The following is a 17614-nucleotide window of genomic DNA, read 5'->3' as shown; positions in this document are numbered from 1 at the left end:
CGCTTGACAAGTACAAAACATTAGTAAATGTTGTATTTAAATGGACAAATGAAACAAGTTTAGATTTGATTTACTTACTAATTAACTGTTTTACTCCGTAATGTTTCAGGTCTATAATTTACAAAAGACATATCCTATAAAACTATAAATTCTTGGCTCAAGCGGGGAGAGAGATTGCTGATGGTAATGTGGGAGGTATTTAATTTAAGAGAGGCAACTAGGATAAACCATTTACTCATATTTGAATATCATATAACTGGAATTTAGAACGCATTTTTAGCATATTGTACATAGTCGATAGTGATTTTGGCTAGACTACAAATAACACGGCTGTCGACGATTGCCTCCGGCGGCCCCTGAGTCGAGGGTGGCTAGGGATGTGGTTGCGGCCTGATTTTCGTCATAGGTACTGCCCAGGTAGAAGCTGACGATTAGTATGCCGCATAGCAGCGATAGCGAGAGGATGACACGCATAAATTTGCGTGCAAATGCAATAAGACCAAGCAGATGACCACCGCCAACTACACCGCCGCTCAGTTGATGTGCATTGCAGCTGCGCCTCAGCTGCAGCTGGGCTTGGATGAGGGTCTCCAAACAGTCGATATAATTGGCTTCGCTGTAGTCTAGTCCCAGGTCCATTAAATCGAAAGCACATGCGTAGTTTTCTAGTTCATAGCAGTCGTGGTTATTATTGCTTTTGTAATTGGCAGTGGCATCAGCCACCTTCTTCTCATCCTGCTTGGTCAGATTACAAGGAAACAGTAAATATTATTTGCGCTTATTGGGACAAAAAGCGGCAGATTGCTTGCCGCAGCTCCCGGCCCCAGGGGGATAATAATGTTCAAAATATAGAAACCCGACAGCAGCACACAGCACCAGAACCAGTAGCAACGTTAAAGACTGGATGCCATTTGCAATCTTTAAGCGCCTGGACAGTGACTTGACCTGGGTCTGCAACTGCAATAAGTAAACGGGTTATAACACAATCTTTACTGGCTAGTGAAATTTCTAAATTTCTTACGTCCGGCTTTCCACCTTTTCCGCAGTCGAAAGCTGTTTCGCTTGTTGCCTTGCCCGCGCATTTGGATGCTGCATCATCAAAGCGACAGACCAAACGATGCTGCTCTATTTCCGGGCCACCTGTGCACTTGTTTCGCCACAGGTCTGCCACATCTGCTCCACCGCAGAGTCCAGGGGCTAGCATGGCCATCACAAGGAATTTGTCTTTGCTATCGTCGCTCAGTTTGTATTCCGACTTTAGCCAAATGCTTATTTCTGTGTTCTCGTTGGGCGATATGATGCCGCATCGTGGACGCACGCGAAACTTTTCTGGCGATGTGGTTTGAATCTGAATATGAAATATGAGGAAATAGATTTAATTAACGCTACGGGGATATAGACGGGACCAACTCACCTTATAGGTCACTGGCACCTTGGCGATGGACTTGAAGTTCACCGTGGCCTCCGCATTTTTCGGATTGAAGTTGACAAACTCTTTCTGCTCCAGTTGCAACATGCCTGATCATAAAATAATATATGAACGACTACGTAATTTGAAATATATCTAATAAAAAAAAAAATTTTGAAACCGCTCGAAAGATTCAACTGAAATGACGATACATCAAATGCTACTCTACTCTATATTTATGACACTATAAGCAGTTCATGTGGATTTCTGATTTGATGATTTCTCAAAAAGATTGATTGATATTCTTACCCTCTGTTGGGGTGTGCATGTCCCCGATGTTGGACTCCTTCAGCACCATGGGAGCGGTTGTGGCAAAGTGTACCTGTCGATTACAGAAAGCAAGTTAGAATGGATGCTGATGGAACTGCCCGTTGCCGCCCTTCTAGTTCTTTACGCCCACTTATTCCACCCACTGGTCGGCAGGCTTTTTGTGTCGAACGTGCTTGGCAATGGCGTTTTTCACAAGAGCTCTCTCCCCCTATTATAGAACCCTTGAGTTCGCATCTACGAAGGTACCACTTGTATTGTGGAGGCCATCTCGTAAATCGGATTCTAAAACAATAACAGTCCGAGGATACGGATACTGACGGCCAGGCTGCGACTGTAATGACATCTTTATATGGTCTATCAATGTTTGTATCAACCCCTTTGCTCTGGACACTTAACTTGTTCTTTGTCACCACTTACGCTTAACTTATATCCAGACAGATTGGTAAATTTTGATTAAATATGCATTTATTGTATACACATATGCCGTATACTCTCAGAAATATATACCGTAATATACCAACAAATTGATTTACATACTATAATATATACCATAAATCATGAGTGTTCGAATGAACTTAACCCACTGAACACCCCTCTATTTAAACAGGTTCCTTAATTTTGATATTCGGTCTAATGTTACTAGCTAGCTAGGACCCTCAGCGCTAAACATATAATTTTATTCGATTGATGAATCAATTCTCTACAAGATTGTCTAAATTTAAGAGCTCCCTTTTATTGGTCATCCTGTTTATATGTAAGCGGACCGGAACCCGGTCCCTGATAAGCGTTAGTGAATTTATGAAAAGCGTTAGCACATTATTGCCTATTTTGGAATTAGTTTATAGTTCAATTTAAAGCGGGTGTATTACGCCTGGAACCAGTTCTTGAGCCTCGAATGAAACAAAACAATCGACGCGACGTTTTAAGCAATATCTTCTTTTGTTTAAACTGCATAAACGACAGACCATATCACAATATCCAAGGCGCAATGGGTGTTGAATTACAATTCGATGCACTTTTTTTTTGCATTACTCGCAAACAACACATGATCACTCACAGACCAGACAGTAAAGACGCCATACAACGAACAACTGAAGCCAGCCTTTTTATTGAAATTCTGTCACACATGTTACTAGTTCCGGTAAGCAAGATTCATATGATTATACAGGTTTTATTTATAACACCACCCATTGATGACCAAATAATATAGCGCGACTTCACCGTACCAAACACACATACCAATGCAGCCGCTATGTACCTACCCTGGGCATGTTGGCTTAAGATTGAATATCAATTGGGTGTATAACAATGCAGCTTCCGCCTCTCAGTTTTTACTCCTCCTCTTTGTTTATTAATTACAACTACACACTAAACACCGCAGATGATGCACATGAAGACACAGATTTGAAAAACACTTGGACAGCGTAACGTAAAAATGAGGTTGGTGCGTTGGAATAAAATTTGGACTAGATGGTGACGACCGAAAACACAAATGAAAAAGCACACAAGACGACACGAAAGCTTTTTGGACAAAGCACAGCTGGTTGTGAGCTTCCTCTTCCTCCGTTCTGCGATCAGCTTCTTCCAGCTGTTGCTCGGAAAATGAATTGAAACTGAAAGCGAATGAAAGTGCAGTTACAAATGAGTGGCGGGTGCAATAAATGGGGATAGCATGTGTGTGTGCGTGTGGGTGTATAGTGTAGGGTGTAATTCTCGCTAGGGGAATAGGAATACCCTATAAGTTACTTAACATGGGCTGTATATGGGTGTTCTACTTTTTACGGGTCAATGGTTTTACGCTTGGCGGCGCTCCGCTGACCGACGACCCCAAAAGTTGAACAATATGTCAAATAAATGACTATAAATAGCGCCAGTAATGTGTGCCCCCAGTCAAACCATACACTGGGAGGATTGACTGCAAGCTTATCCTTTGAGCTAAATGCTCAACAATAGGGTTTTATTCCGTTTTTTTTCTCTCAGTGTTCGGCTACTGGGGAAGAGCTCCTTGCGGACAGGCGATGGCAACACACGCAGGACACGCAAGCAGCGCTCCCCTAAATCAATACAATAGTAAACACCGAGAATGTAAATCAATTATGGAGAAAGCCAAAGGTCACTAGCGTGCCGGACTCGTCGGGTCAGAAAAGCAATTAGAGGACCCCAAGATTTTCCGGCTAAAACCAAATGGAACACACCCATAAGCCGGACACTGTTCGAGATTTTTTTTTGTGTTTGATATCTTTTGTATGGTCAGTCCGTGGCTCACTCACCTTCTTGTCCCCGCCCAGTCCGAGCTGGTCATCGTCGGTGCTGTCGACTGGCTTTGATGCCACCACCCGTTTCGTTTCAGCCACAAAGCTGTACTCATAGTCGTCGCCGCCACCCCAGCTGGTCAGGCTGTTGTCCTTGGCAATGTATTGGCCGATGTCCTTTTTCGATATCATTTTCAGAATCTCCACCGCTTTGGGCGGCAGCAGGGTCTTGATGACCTTAAAGGCAGCTAAAATGGTGAAGGGGAAAGTCGCGGTTAATGTCTAGGTAAAAGTTCAAAGTTGATTGCTTACCGTTGAGCACCCAGGCCAGTTCAAACACCAAAATATAGTTCAGGGCATTGGGGTAGTACATCTTGAACGTCTCCACAATACGCTTGACAAAGTCCAGATCCATGGTGGCCAGACCCGTGCCCGCCATATCAAAGAATATGGTCACCTGTGTCATGTGCTTCTCCCGCTGAGTCCTCTCCACCCAGTAGATCACAATGCGAATTAGTTCGTCCAAACTTTTGGATTTACTGTGCAACCTGACGCGAAAAACCAACAATGGTTTGCCATCCACATCGTTGCTGTGGACAAACACGGAACCCTCCTTCAGATACTCCTGGTTCAATTTACTCTCGTCCAGATCATTCGCCCCGTACGACTGGCGCCAGGCGCAGGTTTCCCATAGCTTGGCCATGGATGCCTCCATATCCAAATCATACATTTCCAGGAATCGCTGCAGCCAGACATGATCGTTGCGTATGCGATCAATATCAACCGGATGGAACGGTGCTGGGGGGGTAGGCAGGGTATCAAGTTTAATGAAGTTATTGCAAGCGTATTTCTGTTTATATGAACTGGAGAGAAGGCAAACAGAACCCTTTGGGGTTTGCCATCTACTCTGATTTTATCTTATAATCTCTGATTTCAGAGCGAGTATGTATTTGCTTATTTTAAATAATACCTGTGTTTATACGCGATCTCGTTGTGATCTCAGTTTTCTTTGCAATCGCCTGAGAAAATATTACTAATGAACCCTAAATTGCAGGTCTAGTTGATCCGAGGAAAAGTGCCTACGCCCCATTCTATATTTAATCAGTTAGGTAGCCAAAGCTGGATTTTGAAGTTAAAGTTCAAACAAAAGCAGCTTTCAGTGCATTGCAGTCAGATCTCTCTGTATATTTATTCAGTTAGGCAAAAATTTCCGGTGAAATATGTATGTACATAAAATCCGACCGACTTGTTTGCGCCACGGGGTACGAATATAAACAAAAGATTCACCAAAAACTGCAATAATTCTAGCTAACATGTAGTAAAACCTGTCACATATGTACATATGTATACATGGAACAGAGTCTATAGTATATAGTAATCCCAAGCACATAAAAACCATTAGTCACAGACTTATGTATGTACGTTGCACTTTGTATCCCACTGGTACTTAAGTATTATTCCTCACCTGCTGGCGGTGTTGAGGCATATTTGCTGTTGAACTTTTCACGCAGTTCCTCAACCTGCCCCGGTGTCACCTCCTTGACCTTAATGCCCATGGTATGAACGGATAGAAACTCGGTTAAAATCCGCACTCGAAACCAGCCACGACTGTCGACAGACTAACCATTGAACTCTTCGCACAGCTCGGTGTGTTCTATTGTAATCCTGTTTCTGTCTTATCAGTAAACTACGTAATCTACTTTCACTGCCAATCAATAAGTTGTTAACAGCCACCAACAGCTATTGTACTTTGTATATTGTACGAGCAAAACCACCGACGAGGCCGAGAGCTGTGTGCAAGTGCGTTCCACGAGCGCGTGCAGGTAACTGGCTAACGGTGTCGACAGTGGCTATCAACCAACGATCGCCAGTCGTTGGGACTCGTTGGGAGTCAACTGGCGTGCGGGGCGAATGTGGAGCAGCAACACAAAACACTCGATGGCATGGGAGGCCTCCCAAAAGGGCAGTAGCAAGCCCCTGCCGCAGTCCCAGTCCCAGCTCCAGCCCGTGCCTCTGCAATAGAACGTGATCGTGGGCGAGCAAATGCTCAGCTGCATTTTAATTATTTCAAAGCTTCGCGTCGCTTAGCTTTTTTTTTATCATTTGGAAAGCTTTGCACTTTGATTGGTTTTGGAATAGGGAAACCATCGGTAATCAGTCAGTAATTAGTATCTCAGGCAATAAATATCGTATTATTTACACACTCTTATACAGTTTATGGTTTAATTCTAGACAAATTTGTACTGGTACTCGTCATTGCCGCCCCACAGCTTGAGGCAGTTGTCCTTGTCCACGTACTCGGTGATATCCTTCTTGGTGGTCACGCGCAGGATCTCCAGGGCTTTGGCGGGCAGGAAGGTCTTGACTAGTTTGAACACAGCTAAGATGGCAGGCAAATATTGGGATTATGTCATGTTATATTATACCAAAAGAATCCAAAAACTTACCATTTAGCAGGAAGGGCAGTTCGTGCACGAGTATATAGTTGGGCACGTACGGATATTTTGTCTCAAAAAGATTAATGATGTTCTTGATAAAGTCCAAGTCCATGTTGCCCAGCCCGGAGCCAGTCATGTCCATGAAAATGGTGATCTTTTCGAGGTTGTTCTCGCGGTGAATGCGCTCGATCCAGTACACGACAAGGCGCATGAGATCGTCGTGGTTCTTGCTCTTCGAGTGCTGCTTCAGGCTGAGAATGAGCAGTGGCTTGCCATCCCTGTCCTTGTTGTGTGCATAGATCGAGCCTTCGTGCAGATATTCCTGGTTCACATTGCTCTCGGTGATGTTATACACGCCGTAGCTCTGGCGCCAAGCCAAGTTTTCCCAAAGTCGTGTAAGGGTCTTCTCCACATCGAGGTCAAAGGCCTCCAGCAGTTTCGTGATCCATAAATCGTTGTCGGTGATGCGCTTCAGGTCCTCAGGAAGAAAGGCATCTAGGGCAGAAGTGATTAGGATTGGTGGACATGCAACTCGTTGCTCGATTTCCGCTTACCTGCTGGCGGCTCCGACTCCAGTTTCTGTAGAAACCGTGTCTTAACCTCGTTAATCTGTTCGGCTGTTGGCAGTACTCCTCGGGGCATTGTGCTTCTTGTGTGGTTTCTACCAGCTTAATGAATGATCGCCGAAACCGCTCCTTCGATTTATACCGGATAGTTTTTGCCAACTGATTTGCTTTCTTATCGCATCCGCTAGTGCTAGAACTTGGACTTGGACTTTTCGGATTCGTAGTACTGTGATCTTTCCAGTGTGCGGGCTAATCAGCGACTGACAGCCACAAAGCGCTCACAACTGTGCACTCTGGTCCGCTTGTTCCGAAGTGATCATGTAAATGACTCAATGCGGGTGGGGAGGGCAGCGAGCAGGCGCGGGCCTGTTCTTTAATCAATATAAAATACAGCACACAGCCCGCAGCGAAAGAGAGATAGTGAGAGCAGAGCGTACGATACTGGTCTGTGCAGGGGGGAGAGAAACCCCCGTCAATTGCGATAAGCAGAGCAAACAGACCCCACCAACCGTCTCACTCTTGGGGCCTCTGGCGTTCTTTATGGAAGACTTTGGGAATCGGTTTTTATTACCGCTGCTGCTGCTGTGGTTTGCCTCTTGCATATATTGTATGACTTCTATGGGAATGTACAATAAATTTTGGAGAGCTATCGATCTAGACTGTGGAAATTCTCTGTGGTTTTGCTTCGATTCGATATGACGAGCTTAGTTTACTGAGATAATTTTTAATACCCTTTCAGAGGGTACATTGAATCACGCAGCTTTGTAGTTATTTTTTTTCTGCCTAACTTCCAATCTTAATTTGTATATAGTAACTCTTTCAGCAAAGGCTACTCTATTTATACTCTAAGGTTTATGAAGTATATTTGAAATCATTAGATCATCAAGCAAGATTAAAGGTGAGCAGATAAAGCCACTCTAAACAAGATTCTGTTCAGAATAATAGAAATAATCGCATTGCTGATTGCAGTAGCTCCATGGGAACCGAATCCGATTAAGAAACAGTAAAACCATAAATGGTGGGGGTCTATTTATAACTATCAGCTATAGAGTTTCGCATTAATCGGAGTATTACAGACCGCTTAGCCAGTCCGAAGGTTTGCCCAGTACAAGTAATTATCGCAAATACTTAATTACTAAATGTACATTTTGAAAGCCGTTGCTAATTACTTGGCACACTATTGTGCTTTCGAAAATGGGATGATATTTTAGCCAAAGTAAAAAGTAATATGCAATATGTTCCACTTATGTTATTTGCCTTGATTTATACACGGATTTAGATAATTTAATAAATTTCTGAAGTCAATATTTCGAATAAGCTTTTGTGGATTGTTGACATTGAGAACGGAACGAGGGGGGGGGGGCAATAACAATGAGCAAGGCAAAAGTCATTTACATATCGAAAAAGAGCTTTCCCGCCTATTGGATGCCTTTGGACCAACATCCAAGAACTTTTGCCCCAGTTGTGATGTTTACGTGAAAACGTGCGTTTGGAGAGCCAACGTCCTCGCTGTGGTTCGCGTTCCCCGTTCTGTCTGTCCGATGCGGATGCAGTGCAGCATTTACTGAGACCATCATCCCAAGATGAAGTTCGCCGAGCATCTGACGGCCCACATAACGCCCGAGTGGCGTAAGCAATATATTAGCTATGAGGTAAATGCCACAAATTTCTCATCCGATCCGAAAAAGTGGCCAAGTGCGGAAAAATCTGTATCTGTGTGGCAAGTGCTGTGCTTTCCTGGCTGTCACCTGCTCTGCTGGCTGTCAGTGACAGCTTTTGGCGCGCGGCAAAATCGGCGCAGGCGCCCAACTGCCACATCGTGCAGCTTTCTGACATGGTAGCGCTTCTGTTGTGCTTGCCCTGGACGTAAACAAAAGTGTTGCGCTACGGTGAAACGTAGGGGGGTGAAAGAAAATGAGGCCAAAGAGTAGATGAAGGAGAGCAAAAGTTGATGGGGAAGAACAGTGAGTGCGAAAAGTTAAACGACATAGTGTTTCCGCCTGCAGTGCTTTTTTTTATGTTACGACTAAAATAGTTATCAGATTGTGATTTCCAGACATGTAGAAATTATTATAGTCCTGAAATTGAATGTTCCCCAGGAAATGAAAGCCATGCTGTATGCGGCCATCGAGCAATCGCCATCCGCAGAGCTGGTGGAGCGTGAGATGGTCACGCGGTACTTTGCCAAATTCGATGAGGAGTTCTTCCACTACTGCGACCGGGAGCTGGCCAAGATCAACACATTCTACTCGGAGAAGATGGCCGAGGCCACACGCAAATATGGCAATCTGCGCAGCGAACTGACAGAGGCCCTGGAAATGGGCCATCCAAAGAAGCTGCCGGCCTGGAAGCGACGCACACCGCTGGGCAAGAAGAATGTGCCCGCACGCAAGTTACAGGATCTCAAGTTGGCATTTAGCGAGTTCTATCTGGGCCTCATACTGCTCCAGAACTATCAGAATCTCAATTTTACGGGTTTCCGCAAAATCCTCAAGAAGCACGACAAATTGCTTAGCGTGGATTATGGGGCACGGTGGCGCACCGATCATGTGGAGGCGGCGCATTTCTATACGAATAAAGACATCGATCGGCTCATCCAGGAGACGGAGCAGGCCGTCACACAGGACATCGAAGGCGGGGACCGACAGCGGGCCATGAAGCGATTGAGAGTTCCGCCGCTGGGAGAACAGCAGAGCCCGTGGACCACCTTCAAGGTGGGCCTCTTCTCCGGCGCCTTCGTGGTGCTCTTCATAACGGTTGTGATTGCAGCCATGTTCTACGGCTTTGGCGAGAACTGGCGCGTTGGTCTTCGGATGTTTCGAGCTCCATTCCTCATCATCGAGTGCCTCTTCCTCTGGGGCGTAAATGTCTATGGATGGCGGTCTTCAGGGGTGAATCATGTGCTGATCTTTGAGCTGGATCCGCGCAATCACCTGTCCGAGCAGAACATCATGGAGGTGGCCTCTGTGTTCGGTGTCATCTGGGCCTGTTGTGTGCTCAGCTATATTTTCTGTGATCCGTTGGGCATTCCACAGTACGCGGCACCCCTGATACTCTACACTCTGATGGTTGCCTTCCTGCTGAATCCCACGAGGACGTTCCATCACGAAGCTCGGTACTGGGCGCTGCGCGTACTCGCACGCGTGATCATGGCCCCCTTTTGCTTTGTGAATTTCGCTGACTTTTGGCTGGCCGATCAGCTGAACAGTATGGTTCCAGCCTTTCTGGATATACCCTTTTTGATATGCTTCTTTGGTCGCAGTCCCACATGGCAAAAGGCGGGAAAGGGTGAGTGGAGCTGGCACGAGGCAGTCAGTCATTGGTAGCAATTAACTCTGATTCCTCCCCTTAGCTGGCAGCCACTGCGTGGAATATGTCTCCCTGCTGCAGCCCATTGTGGCCATTCTGCCAGCTTATTTCCGCTTCGCTCAGTGCATACGTCGATATCGCGACACGAAAGAGTCGTTTCCGCATCTGGTAAACGCAGCAAAGTATGCCACATCATTCTTTGTGGTAATTTTTGCCCACAAATATCATACGACAACGGGTAAGTGGATTTATTATACGAATTGTCATGAGTTCATTAGGACTACAGGCACAGGCACAGGCACACACTTTATGTGTGTTGTCTACGGTCCGGTGCCAATTAGAGCCATCTTCATGGTCAACCTCAAATTCATGTAGATTAAATTTGGCCTTCGAGCACGTAGTATTTCTCTGTCTTATTTGTGTCTCACTGATTTGCAGATACCTATCCACTGTCGAAGGAGAATCCATGGTTCTATTGCTGGATTACGGCGGCAATTTTCACCTCCTGCTACGCCTACACATGGGACATCAAAATGGACTGGGGCCTCTTCGATTCCAAGGCGGGCGACAATCGATTCTTGCGTGAGGAAATCGTTTATTCATCGACGGTGAGTCTCCCCCAGTATCCCCTTGTGGATGGGGCACAAATAATGGTTACGATAAATATTTGGCCAAATGGCACGTAAGAAAATCATTCAATACATTCATTATCCGCCCCCGCCCCCTCCCCCCCCACAGTGGTTCTACTACTTTGGCATAATTGAGGATTTAATATTGCGCTTCAGCTGGACCCTGTCCATGAGCCTCATCGAGGCTGGCTACATCGAGGGTGATGTAATGATGACCATACTCAGTCCCCTAGAGGTTTTCCGTCGCTTCATTTGGAACTACTTTCGGCTGGAGAACGAGCATCTCAACAATGTGGGCAAGTTCAGGGCCGTGCGGGATATATCTGTTGCCCCACTGGATTGTTCAGATCAGGTAAAGAAAGGGTGGGGTGGGATTCATAGACAAACATAAATGTATTCTCTTATTTTTAGATCACAATCCTACGAATGATGGACGAAACGGATGGTGTGCTCAACCGGAGGCGTGGCAAAGCCACAGGCGGCAAAAGCGGCACCAAAAAGAACAAGCAGGAACAACGTCTGCTGCTGCAAGGCGAATCCATAGAGGACCTATGCTCCTAGGCCCCAAATCCCAATTACAATAACATCTCTATGTGCACAAATATTCGGTTAGAGCTAATAAAGACCCCCCACAGTTGCATTTTCCGGACAAGACCTGAATTTCTAGCTCAATGGCTATTGATTGGGGGTGCTGGTGCCTACGCAGCCACTGAAACTGAATACAAGTATCTCCTAGTCATTGCATATGTTAGATGTGTGGACGAGGGTGGGGCCTTGTCTGGACAAGGCTCTCAATTTGCGTGACACATTCGCAAAGACAATGTTTGGTTAAAATTCAGATTTAGTTTGCGTACGCCTTGTTGCGTGTGTCCCAAAAATACATTTCCATCGCAATTTCACTTGATTGTTCTGGTTGTCATGGCAAGTTCATGCACGCAAGTGCCAGCTAGCCTACATATGTGATTCGATTCTGAATATTGCCCACGTGCCAATGTATCTAATGATGTTACTATGCTGTTTTTAATGGGATAGGTCCCAAATATTTGAAACGAATGACAACCAATGCCGAGTGCCTATATTTCACACAGTTTGTTCTCTTTAAAGTAAATTGACAGGGACCCAAGGGGAATAAAAACGGGGAATGGAATTCCTTTCGCAGCTGTGAAATATGAAATAGCTTGATTTGATTGATGCGTTTGCGCTTCAGTTCGTAATAAATATTTAATAGAAATTGGCAGGGCATTTGCCTCCCTGCTGATTACGTTATAAATAGGTACTAGACCCACTTTCTCTCTATAGTACATATCTGTTTTGCATTAAATTGCATCCAATTAACAATCCTTAAGCCCGTTCACACTGTAGTATGCCATAGACTGGACTGAATGGCGTTCGAGCTAACCGCAGAACCGACTCTCCAACTGTCCACCGCCACTTTTTTGCGGTTTGTCATGGCCAAACGGCTGTAATAAATGATTTTTCCATTTAATGCGAACACAATTTAATAAAATGGGTAAAATTCGGAATACAAATTGAAAAGTTAGTTATATAATTTGTTGCCAAACAACTTTTTCGTGCTTCCCTCCAGTGGCACCAGTAGAAAAGTTTGTGCAGAGACTTTAAGTGTTCTGGGGATTGTGTTGTCAATTTTAATGCTGTATATTTTTGTTAGAGTTGTTCGATTGTCATTGCCCTTAGTAGATTTAAGTAAAAAAAACATATTTTGGATGGGTTATTCAAATGCACGACAGTTGACATGTGTCTGAAATTCCTGGCAAATGTCAGCTCATGCTTGAACATGGTTAGACAGGCGACGCGTCGAATAAAACTTCCGCTTTGCTAAGCAATCTTATTGATTACCAGATCAAGCATAATTTCACCAGAATCCTTTGAGCACACAGATAAATACGTTAAATACACATTTTTTTGCTTATCAATTTCCAAAGGCAAAAAAGGTTTACTATAAGATAAACATTTCATTTCCTTTTTCCGCATCGCTTCCTTTCCTGCTGTACGTTTCATTTTCAAAGCGGATTTTATCGCGGATTCAACTTTACTATATGAAACATTTTTCATATAATTCTGTTATCCAAAAATGTGTGTTTAATTCTGTTGCCTGGCAATTCCAAAAGCGGCAATGCGTGAGGCATTAGAAATGCGGATGGGGAATTTTCCTTTTAGCCAGTCTCTAGATGGAAAATGTCGTACGATACCAAAATGCCTTGATGCCAATCTCTCATGGACGAGTGCTTGTTTTTCCCCCAAGCTCTGTCGAGAGATAAGTAAACCCTTTTTCGAGAGAGAGAGAGAGATAGAGCGAGAGTGTTTTTATTAGCCTGAGGGATGTGCCATTATTTAGCGGCATTTAATTCCTAAAGACCTCTAGATGGACCCATACGATAAGAGCTTTGGCATCTGCCTGGTTTCATGGTAAATGAAAGAATGCTCGCGTGCTCCGATGTTCCTGAAAAATAACACAATAAGTTGTTCATGTTTTTGTATGTGCTTAAAGCCTTTTACTTTTACGTACGTGAACGAACAGCATATACACCCTCATGTCAGCGTGGCTCTGACACCGCCTTCTATCCTCTACAATTTTTTTCTTAGGTTCCGTTCCGCCGTTCGTTGCCGCTGTCAAAGGAGGTTTTGTTTGATTTGACATGTCTTCAGGCGGAGGCTTTTCACACCCACAAAAATGTCTAACTGCTGTCCCACATTGTGTATACGCAATTTCGTGCTGACACTTTTGCATCCTCATTCTTGCTTTTTTCCAGCTTTTTTTCTGCTGCTGCTGCATGCTCATCCATTGTTGGAGTTGCTGCTGCTTCGGTTTCTGGTGCTGATTGCAATTGATTTGCTTTGCTTTGCTTTTTGCCACTGAACGCCATCGAAAAGGAAACTGAGCAAAACGCATTATGTATACGACATGTTCGGCGTGTGTATTTTGTTTAAAATCCCATGTTTATTTGCAGAAGCATCTGCGGATGAATGGACATACATTCCGCAGTAGATTGGAATGGCATTGGCATTGATGTACGCGTGGGTGTGCACTGCACAGACAAGCTGTCCATGTTTAAGGACTGAATGCAAGCCTGTGATTACTCACCCTAGACAGCATTTACACATAAAATTACTCGTTATTTGGAGCTAATCAAAGGCTGATGCTGCGGATGCCTTATCTTTCGGTAATAATGGCTTGCCTTTGATTGCTTTACTTGTGTTTGCCTGCTGAGACATTCACATAAATTGCTGAGAGTGAGCCTCAATAAAATACCAGCTACGGAGCCATATTTATAATCAGATGGCCAGGTGGAGGATATCTCATCCGTTCATATCATTAATATAAAATTGAGCTCATAAATACTCAAACTACATAGCCCGCAACGCAGCACCACAGAACCATAGCATCACTCATACTCATTGGCCCATTGGCCACGACGACATTGACTGAATAAATGTTTACATCGAAAGTTAATTAATTAATTTAAAGCCTCTGACAATGGATGTCCTGACTGGAGGCTGTAGGGGCTTCCTGGATTGACATTCAATATGCTAATCGAGTGCCGAACGAGTTTTAATTAACCATGAAACCCATTCTGACAGGCTGCCTGACAGGAACAAAACGAAAATTCCCAGAAGCTGTGCGAAAGTTTTCCCGTCTTTAAAGTATCAGCTTTAATGTGGTGTGCAAATATATGGATAACCCAAATAAATAGGGGTGGCATAAATCTTATTTCGACAATGCGATGCCATTCGGGCTGATCCGTGTGGTACTATGTGCTCAGTAAAATAAAGCCAAAGGAGCAGGAGAAGCAGGTTCTTACGTGGTTTGGCCATTGATTGATGGTCGGGAGCGCTGGCACAAGGGAAAAAGCTATTTATAATATGTTTATTATTTATCTTGCATGCTAATGCCAATATACTATATATCCACACACATACTGTTGGTTTCATACATATAAATACTCGTATATCAGTTTATTGGTCTTTCTTGTTTGCTTATGAAATTTGATTGAAACTAATGGAGGCGGTCGCCAGTGAATGGCATCCGCAAATGTCACCCAACGGACGCGTAAAACCCATTCAAATATTCAGTAAAGTGCACTTCCCAAGTCCTGAATCGCCTATAAATATCTTCTCAGAGTAATGCGAAATTGTATTCCATAAAATGTACGGGAAGCATCTTCATCTGTAAGCCTTTTTCTTCTACTTATTTTTAAGTGCGTCAATTGTCAACCCAGCTTAGTCTCAAGTTCATTTGGTCGATTTATCGTTTATTATAACTTTCCATTTACCACATGATGCTCTTTCTCGTACCTAACCCAAGGGACAGATTCACATTCCCATGAGACATTCAAAGGGGGAACGCGTTGCTCCCTTTTCCCACCCCACCCTTGATGAATGTCAAGTGACACTCCCGCGACCTGTCATGCCAGAGTTTTGACAGTGAAATGCCAATGCAAATAAAAGAAAATAAACCCATGGAACTAAAATTACATTGGGGCTTTTCCAACGAAAGATCAACACAGAGAGCCGAACCCATGTGCCGGACGGACTGGACGGACTGTGTTATCGGATAGTTCACGCTGCTATTCGCGCAATTAATTCGCATGGAAATGGGGGGAAAGCGCTTCTATTTACCATTTGCCAGTTGCGTAAACACCGCTTCCATCAAACCGTTAATGTGTTGGGGAAAACTTTAGTTTTGCGCAAATTTTCCAACTACATTAGTTTGGATTTTGCCATAATTTCATATTGCTGAGAACAACTATTGGAAAGTTTGGTGGAAGAGGATCCCTGGCATTGTTATCCTTTACTTTCCGCTAATTAAGTTGGTTTGCTCAGATTAAATGAAAGTATTTAAATGCCTCGCTAATTGAATTAAACTTTATGGTCCACCATTTGACTGCTCAATTTCCTACTCTCGAATCCAGTTTTTCTCGGAATCATTGCTGAAGTATCCATCGCTTTGCACCCTGGACTGCTCTTTGTGCATTTATTTACCCGCGAATCGTTGTCCTGGCAACAATTGCAATTCTGCCGAGGTCTGTCGCGTACCCTTTGAAAGAGGGGGCGTATTGGGAGATTTACCATCAAATGAAGAATAAAAGATTTAAAATGAATATGATTTCCATATTAATCCATGGAAAACGAATATATTTTAATTGGTTTCGATTGTCATAATATCAAAGAATAAATAATCCTTAAAGTGCTAATTATTGTGCACTCTCCTCTTTCCCATATTGTTCATACTTATTAAAGTATTTACATGTGTATGTATGTGCATATGTTTGTATGTATGTCTTACAGAGTATATAGACAGTCCATCTGCAAACAATGCCACAATTCATTTTTTCCTTTGCATATTTCCATTTCCATCGCAGACGAGTTTCAAATAAAAAAAAAATCCGATAAAGAAGAAAAGAAAATAACTCGGCTGGCAAGGATCCGACAGCAGGTTAAAGCGAAAGCAAATAAAATCAATTTGGGTTCTTCTTCAAGAGTAAAACAAAAGGTAAAGATTTTTTTTTACTTACGCCAAAAAAACAGTGCAGGAAAATGGAACTTGTCTCTCTGGAAGGTAGTACATAAAATAAGTATATGAAAAATATTGGCACTTCAGGAGGTTTTTTCTATATGGAAAAACAGAACTTGTTTACAGCTCCTCAACAGCGATGCGGACTGTGCCTTGTGGCGGCACAGTCGGCAACCCTTTTCCTGCAGCCGGAAAAAGGTCAGAGGTTTTGTCCCTTGTTTTCGAGTACACGCGGCTTTCCTTTTCTTTGAAGCAGCGTGAGAAAAAACGAGGCTCAATTAAAATTGGCTTACGAGTTCCAGGACGCATCCAACAGACTGTATATATGTAGGCCTCCTTCACATGTGAAACATGTGTATAATTTCTGTACATTTCGGCTGAAAGAGAGTGTGTGGTGGAGGTGACAACAAAGCTGCCTCCCAGTATGATCTGGATGGTCGTAAGATTGATGTCAGGGCCTTGTTCCGCATAATTTACTTGCAGGATTTATTGCTGACAAACTGCCAGACGTTAATGTGAATGCCTCCCCGACTTATGTCCTAATTATTTGTGCTGCCATCTAGGCCTCCTCCGAGTCCTTTTAAAGCAGCAAGGCAACATTAAATTGGCTTTATGTTGGTAGTTGTCCCCAGAAGCTGCTTATAGTTTACGCTCTGTTGAATTTTGTTATTAAATAATACATCTCTAAGTCCCCTAGCATGACTATTTAATGCTGGTATTTCTCAATTTGTGTCAATTCAATTGTCTCTATGATGCAATGAAAGTCAGTAGTAAGCTACAATAATGTGCCCAACGGATTACTTGAAGCTTTAAATATTCATTGAGAATGGCTACATCTTTTATGGTCTCCTGCTTTGCTCTGCTCTGCTCTTCGTGTGTCAATTAGCTGCATTTGATATGCTAATTTTCTAATTGAAAGTATATCTACGTGCGCACACGACACGCTCGCATAAATCTCCATAAAATTTGTACTCTAATGAAATATCGGGCAAAAAGGCCACAAGGCATACGCCACGGCGTATACGCAATAAAGCGAGTGACAAAGTGCCTTTTGCCTCTCGTCAAACATCAAGTTTGTCCACAATTTCGGTTTACTTTTTGCCTTTTTAAATAAACATACGCATATATTACATACCCCCCTCGGAGGGG

At 43.6% G+C, this 17614-nt stretch overlaps 3 protein-coding genes across 5 annotated transcripts; 1 reads left to right on the top strand and 2 right to left on the bottom strand.

Moving 5' to 3' along the window:
• Positions 1-11: 11 nt before the first annotated feature.
• On the bottom strand, positions 12-5818 carry LOC111064767 (motile sperm domain-containing protein 2). Its single transcript, XM_022352537.2, is given in 7 exon segments — positions 12-957; positions 1022-1348; positions 1415-1518; positions 1718-1790; positions 4009-4238; positions 4303-4788; positions 5456-5818. Coding segments are annotated over 7 exon segments (1953 nt in total). The 5' UTR covers positions 5547-5818; the 3' UTR covers positions 12-315.
• Positions 2652-11581, top strand: LOC111064763 (xenotropic and polytropic retrovirus receptor 1). 2 transcript variants are annotated; one of them, XM_022352527.2, is made up of 6 exons: positions 2652-2879; positions 9094-10282; positions 10347-10541; positions 10742-10911; positions 11042-11284; positions 11344-11581. In XM_022352527.2, exons 1-6 carry the CDS (start codon positions 2727-2729, stop codon positions 11491-11493), a joined length of 2100 nt encoding a protein of 699 aa, XP_022208219.2. In that variant the 5' UTR covers positions 2652-2726; the 3' UTR covers positions 11494-11581. The 2 variants fall into 2 exon arrangements, with proteins under 2 accessions (XP_022208219.2, XP_022208218.2); XM_022352526.2 differs by lacking the exon at positions 2652-2879 and adding an exon at positions 8437-8646.
• On the bottom strand, positions 6162-7735 carry LOC111064771 (motile sperm domain-containing protein 2). 2 transcript variants are annotated; one of them, XM_022352543.2, is made up of 4 exons: positions 7504-7735; positions 6983-7440; positions 6438-6923; positions 6162-6370 (listed from the first exon to the last, which is right to left on the bottom strand). In XM_022352543.2, the coding sequence occupies exons 2-4, from the start codon at positions 7068-7070 to the stop codon at positions 6219-6221; spliced, it is 726 nt and encodes a 241-aa protein (XP_022208235.2). In that variant the 5' UTR covers positions 7071-7440; positions 7504-7735; the 3' UTR covers positions 6162-6218. The 2 variants fall into 2 exon arrangements, with proteins under 2 accessions (XP_022208235.2, XP_041450075.1); XM_041594141.1 differs by having other exon boundaries at positions 6983-7735.
• Positions 11582-17614: the final 6033 nt, after the last annotated feature.

Source organism: Drosophila obscura, unplaced genomic scaffold, assembly GCF_018151105.1.
Source record: "Drosophila obscura isolate BZ-5 IFL unplaced genomic scaffold, ASM1815110v1 contig_208, whole genome shotgun sequence".
Classification (NCBI taxonomy): Eukaryota; Metazoa; Arthropoda; class Insecta; order Diptera; family Drosophilidae; genus Drosophila; species Drosophila obscura.
Note: the sequence above shows the minus strand (reverse complement) of the source record. Positions and strands in the feature narration are given on the sequence as shown.

Bases quoted from the DNA above. Each gene is read 5' to 3' on its own strand.
- LOC111064763 (XM_022352527.2), top strand. From the start codon at position 2,727: ATGGGTGTTGAATTACAATTCGATGCACTTTTTTTTTGCATTACTCGC. The intron at 2,880-9,093 runs GTAAGCAAGATT...AATGTTCCCCAG, and splicing joins CACACATGTTACTAGTTCCG to GAAATGAAAGCCATGCTGTA. The intron at 11,285-11,343 runs GTAAAGAAAGGG...TCTTATTTTTAG, and splicing joins CACTGGATTGTTCAGATCAG to ATCACAATCCTACGAATGAT.
- LOC111064771 (XM_041594141.1), bottom strand. From the start codon at position 7,070: ATGCCCCGAGGAGTACTGCCAACAGCCGAACAGATTAACGAGGTTAAG. The intron at 6,924-6,982 runs GTAAGCGGAAAT...CTTCTGCCCTAG, and splicing joins GGAGTCGGAGCCGCCAGCAG to ATGCCTTTCTTCCTGAGGAC. The intron at 6,371-6,437 runs GTAAGTTTTTGG...CTGCCATCTTAG, and splicing joins ACTGCCCTTCCTGCTAAATG to CTGTGTTCAAACTAGTCAAG.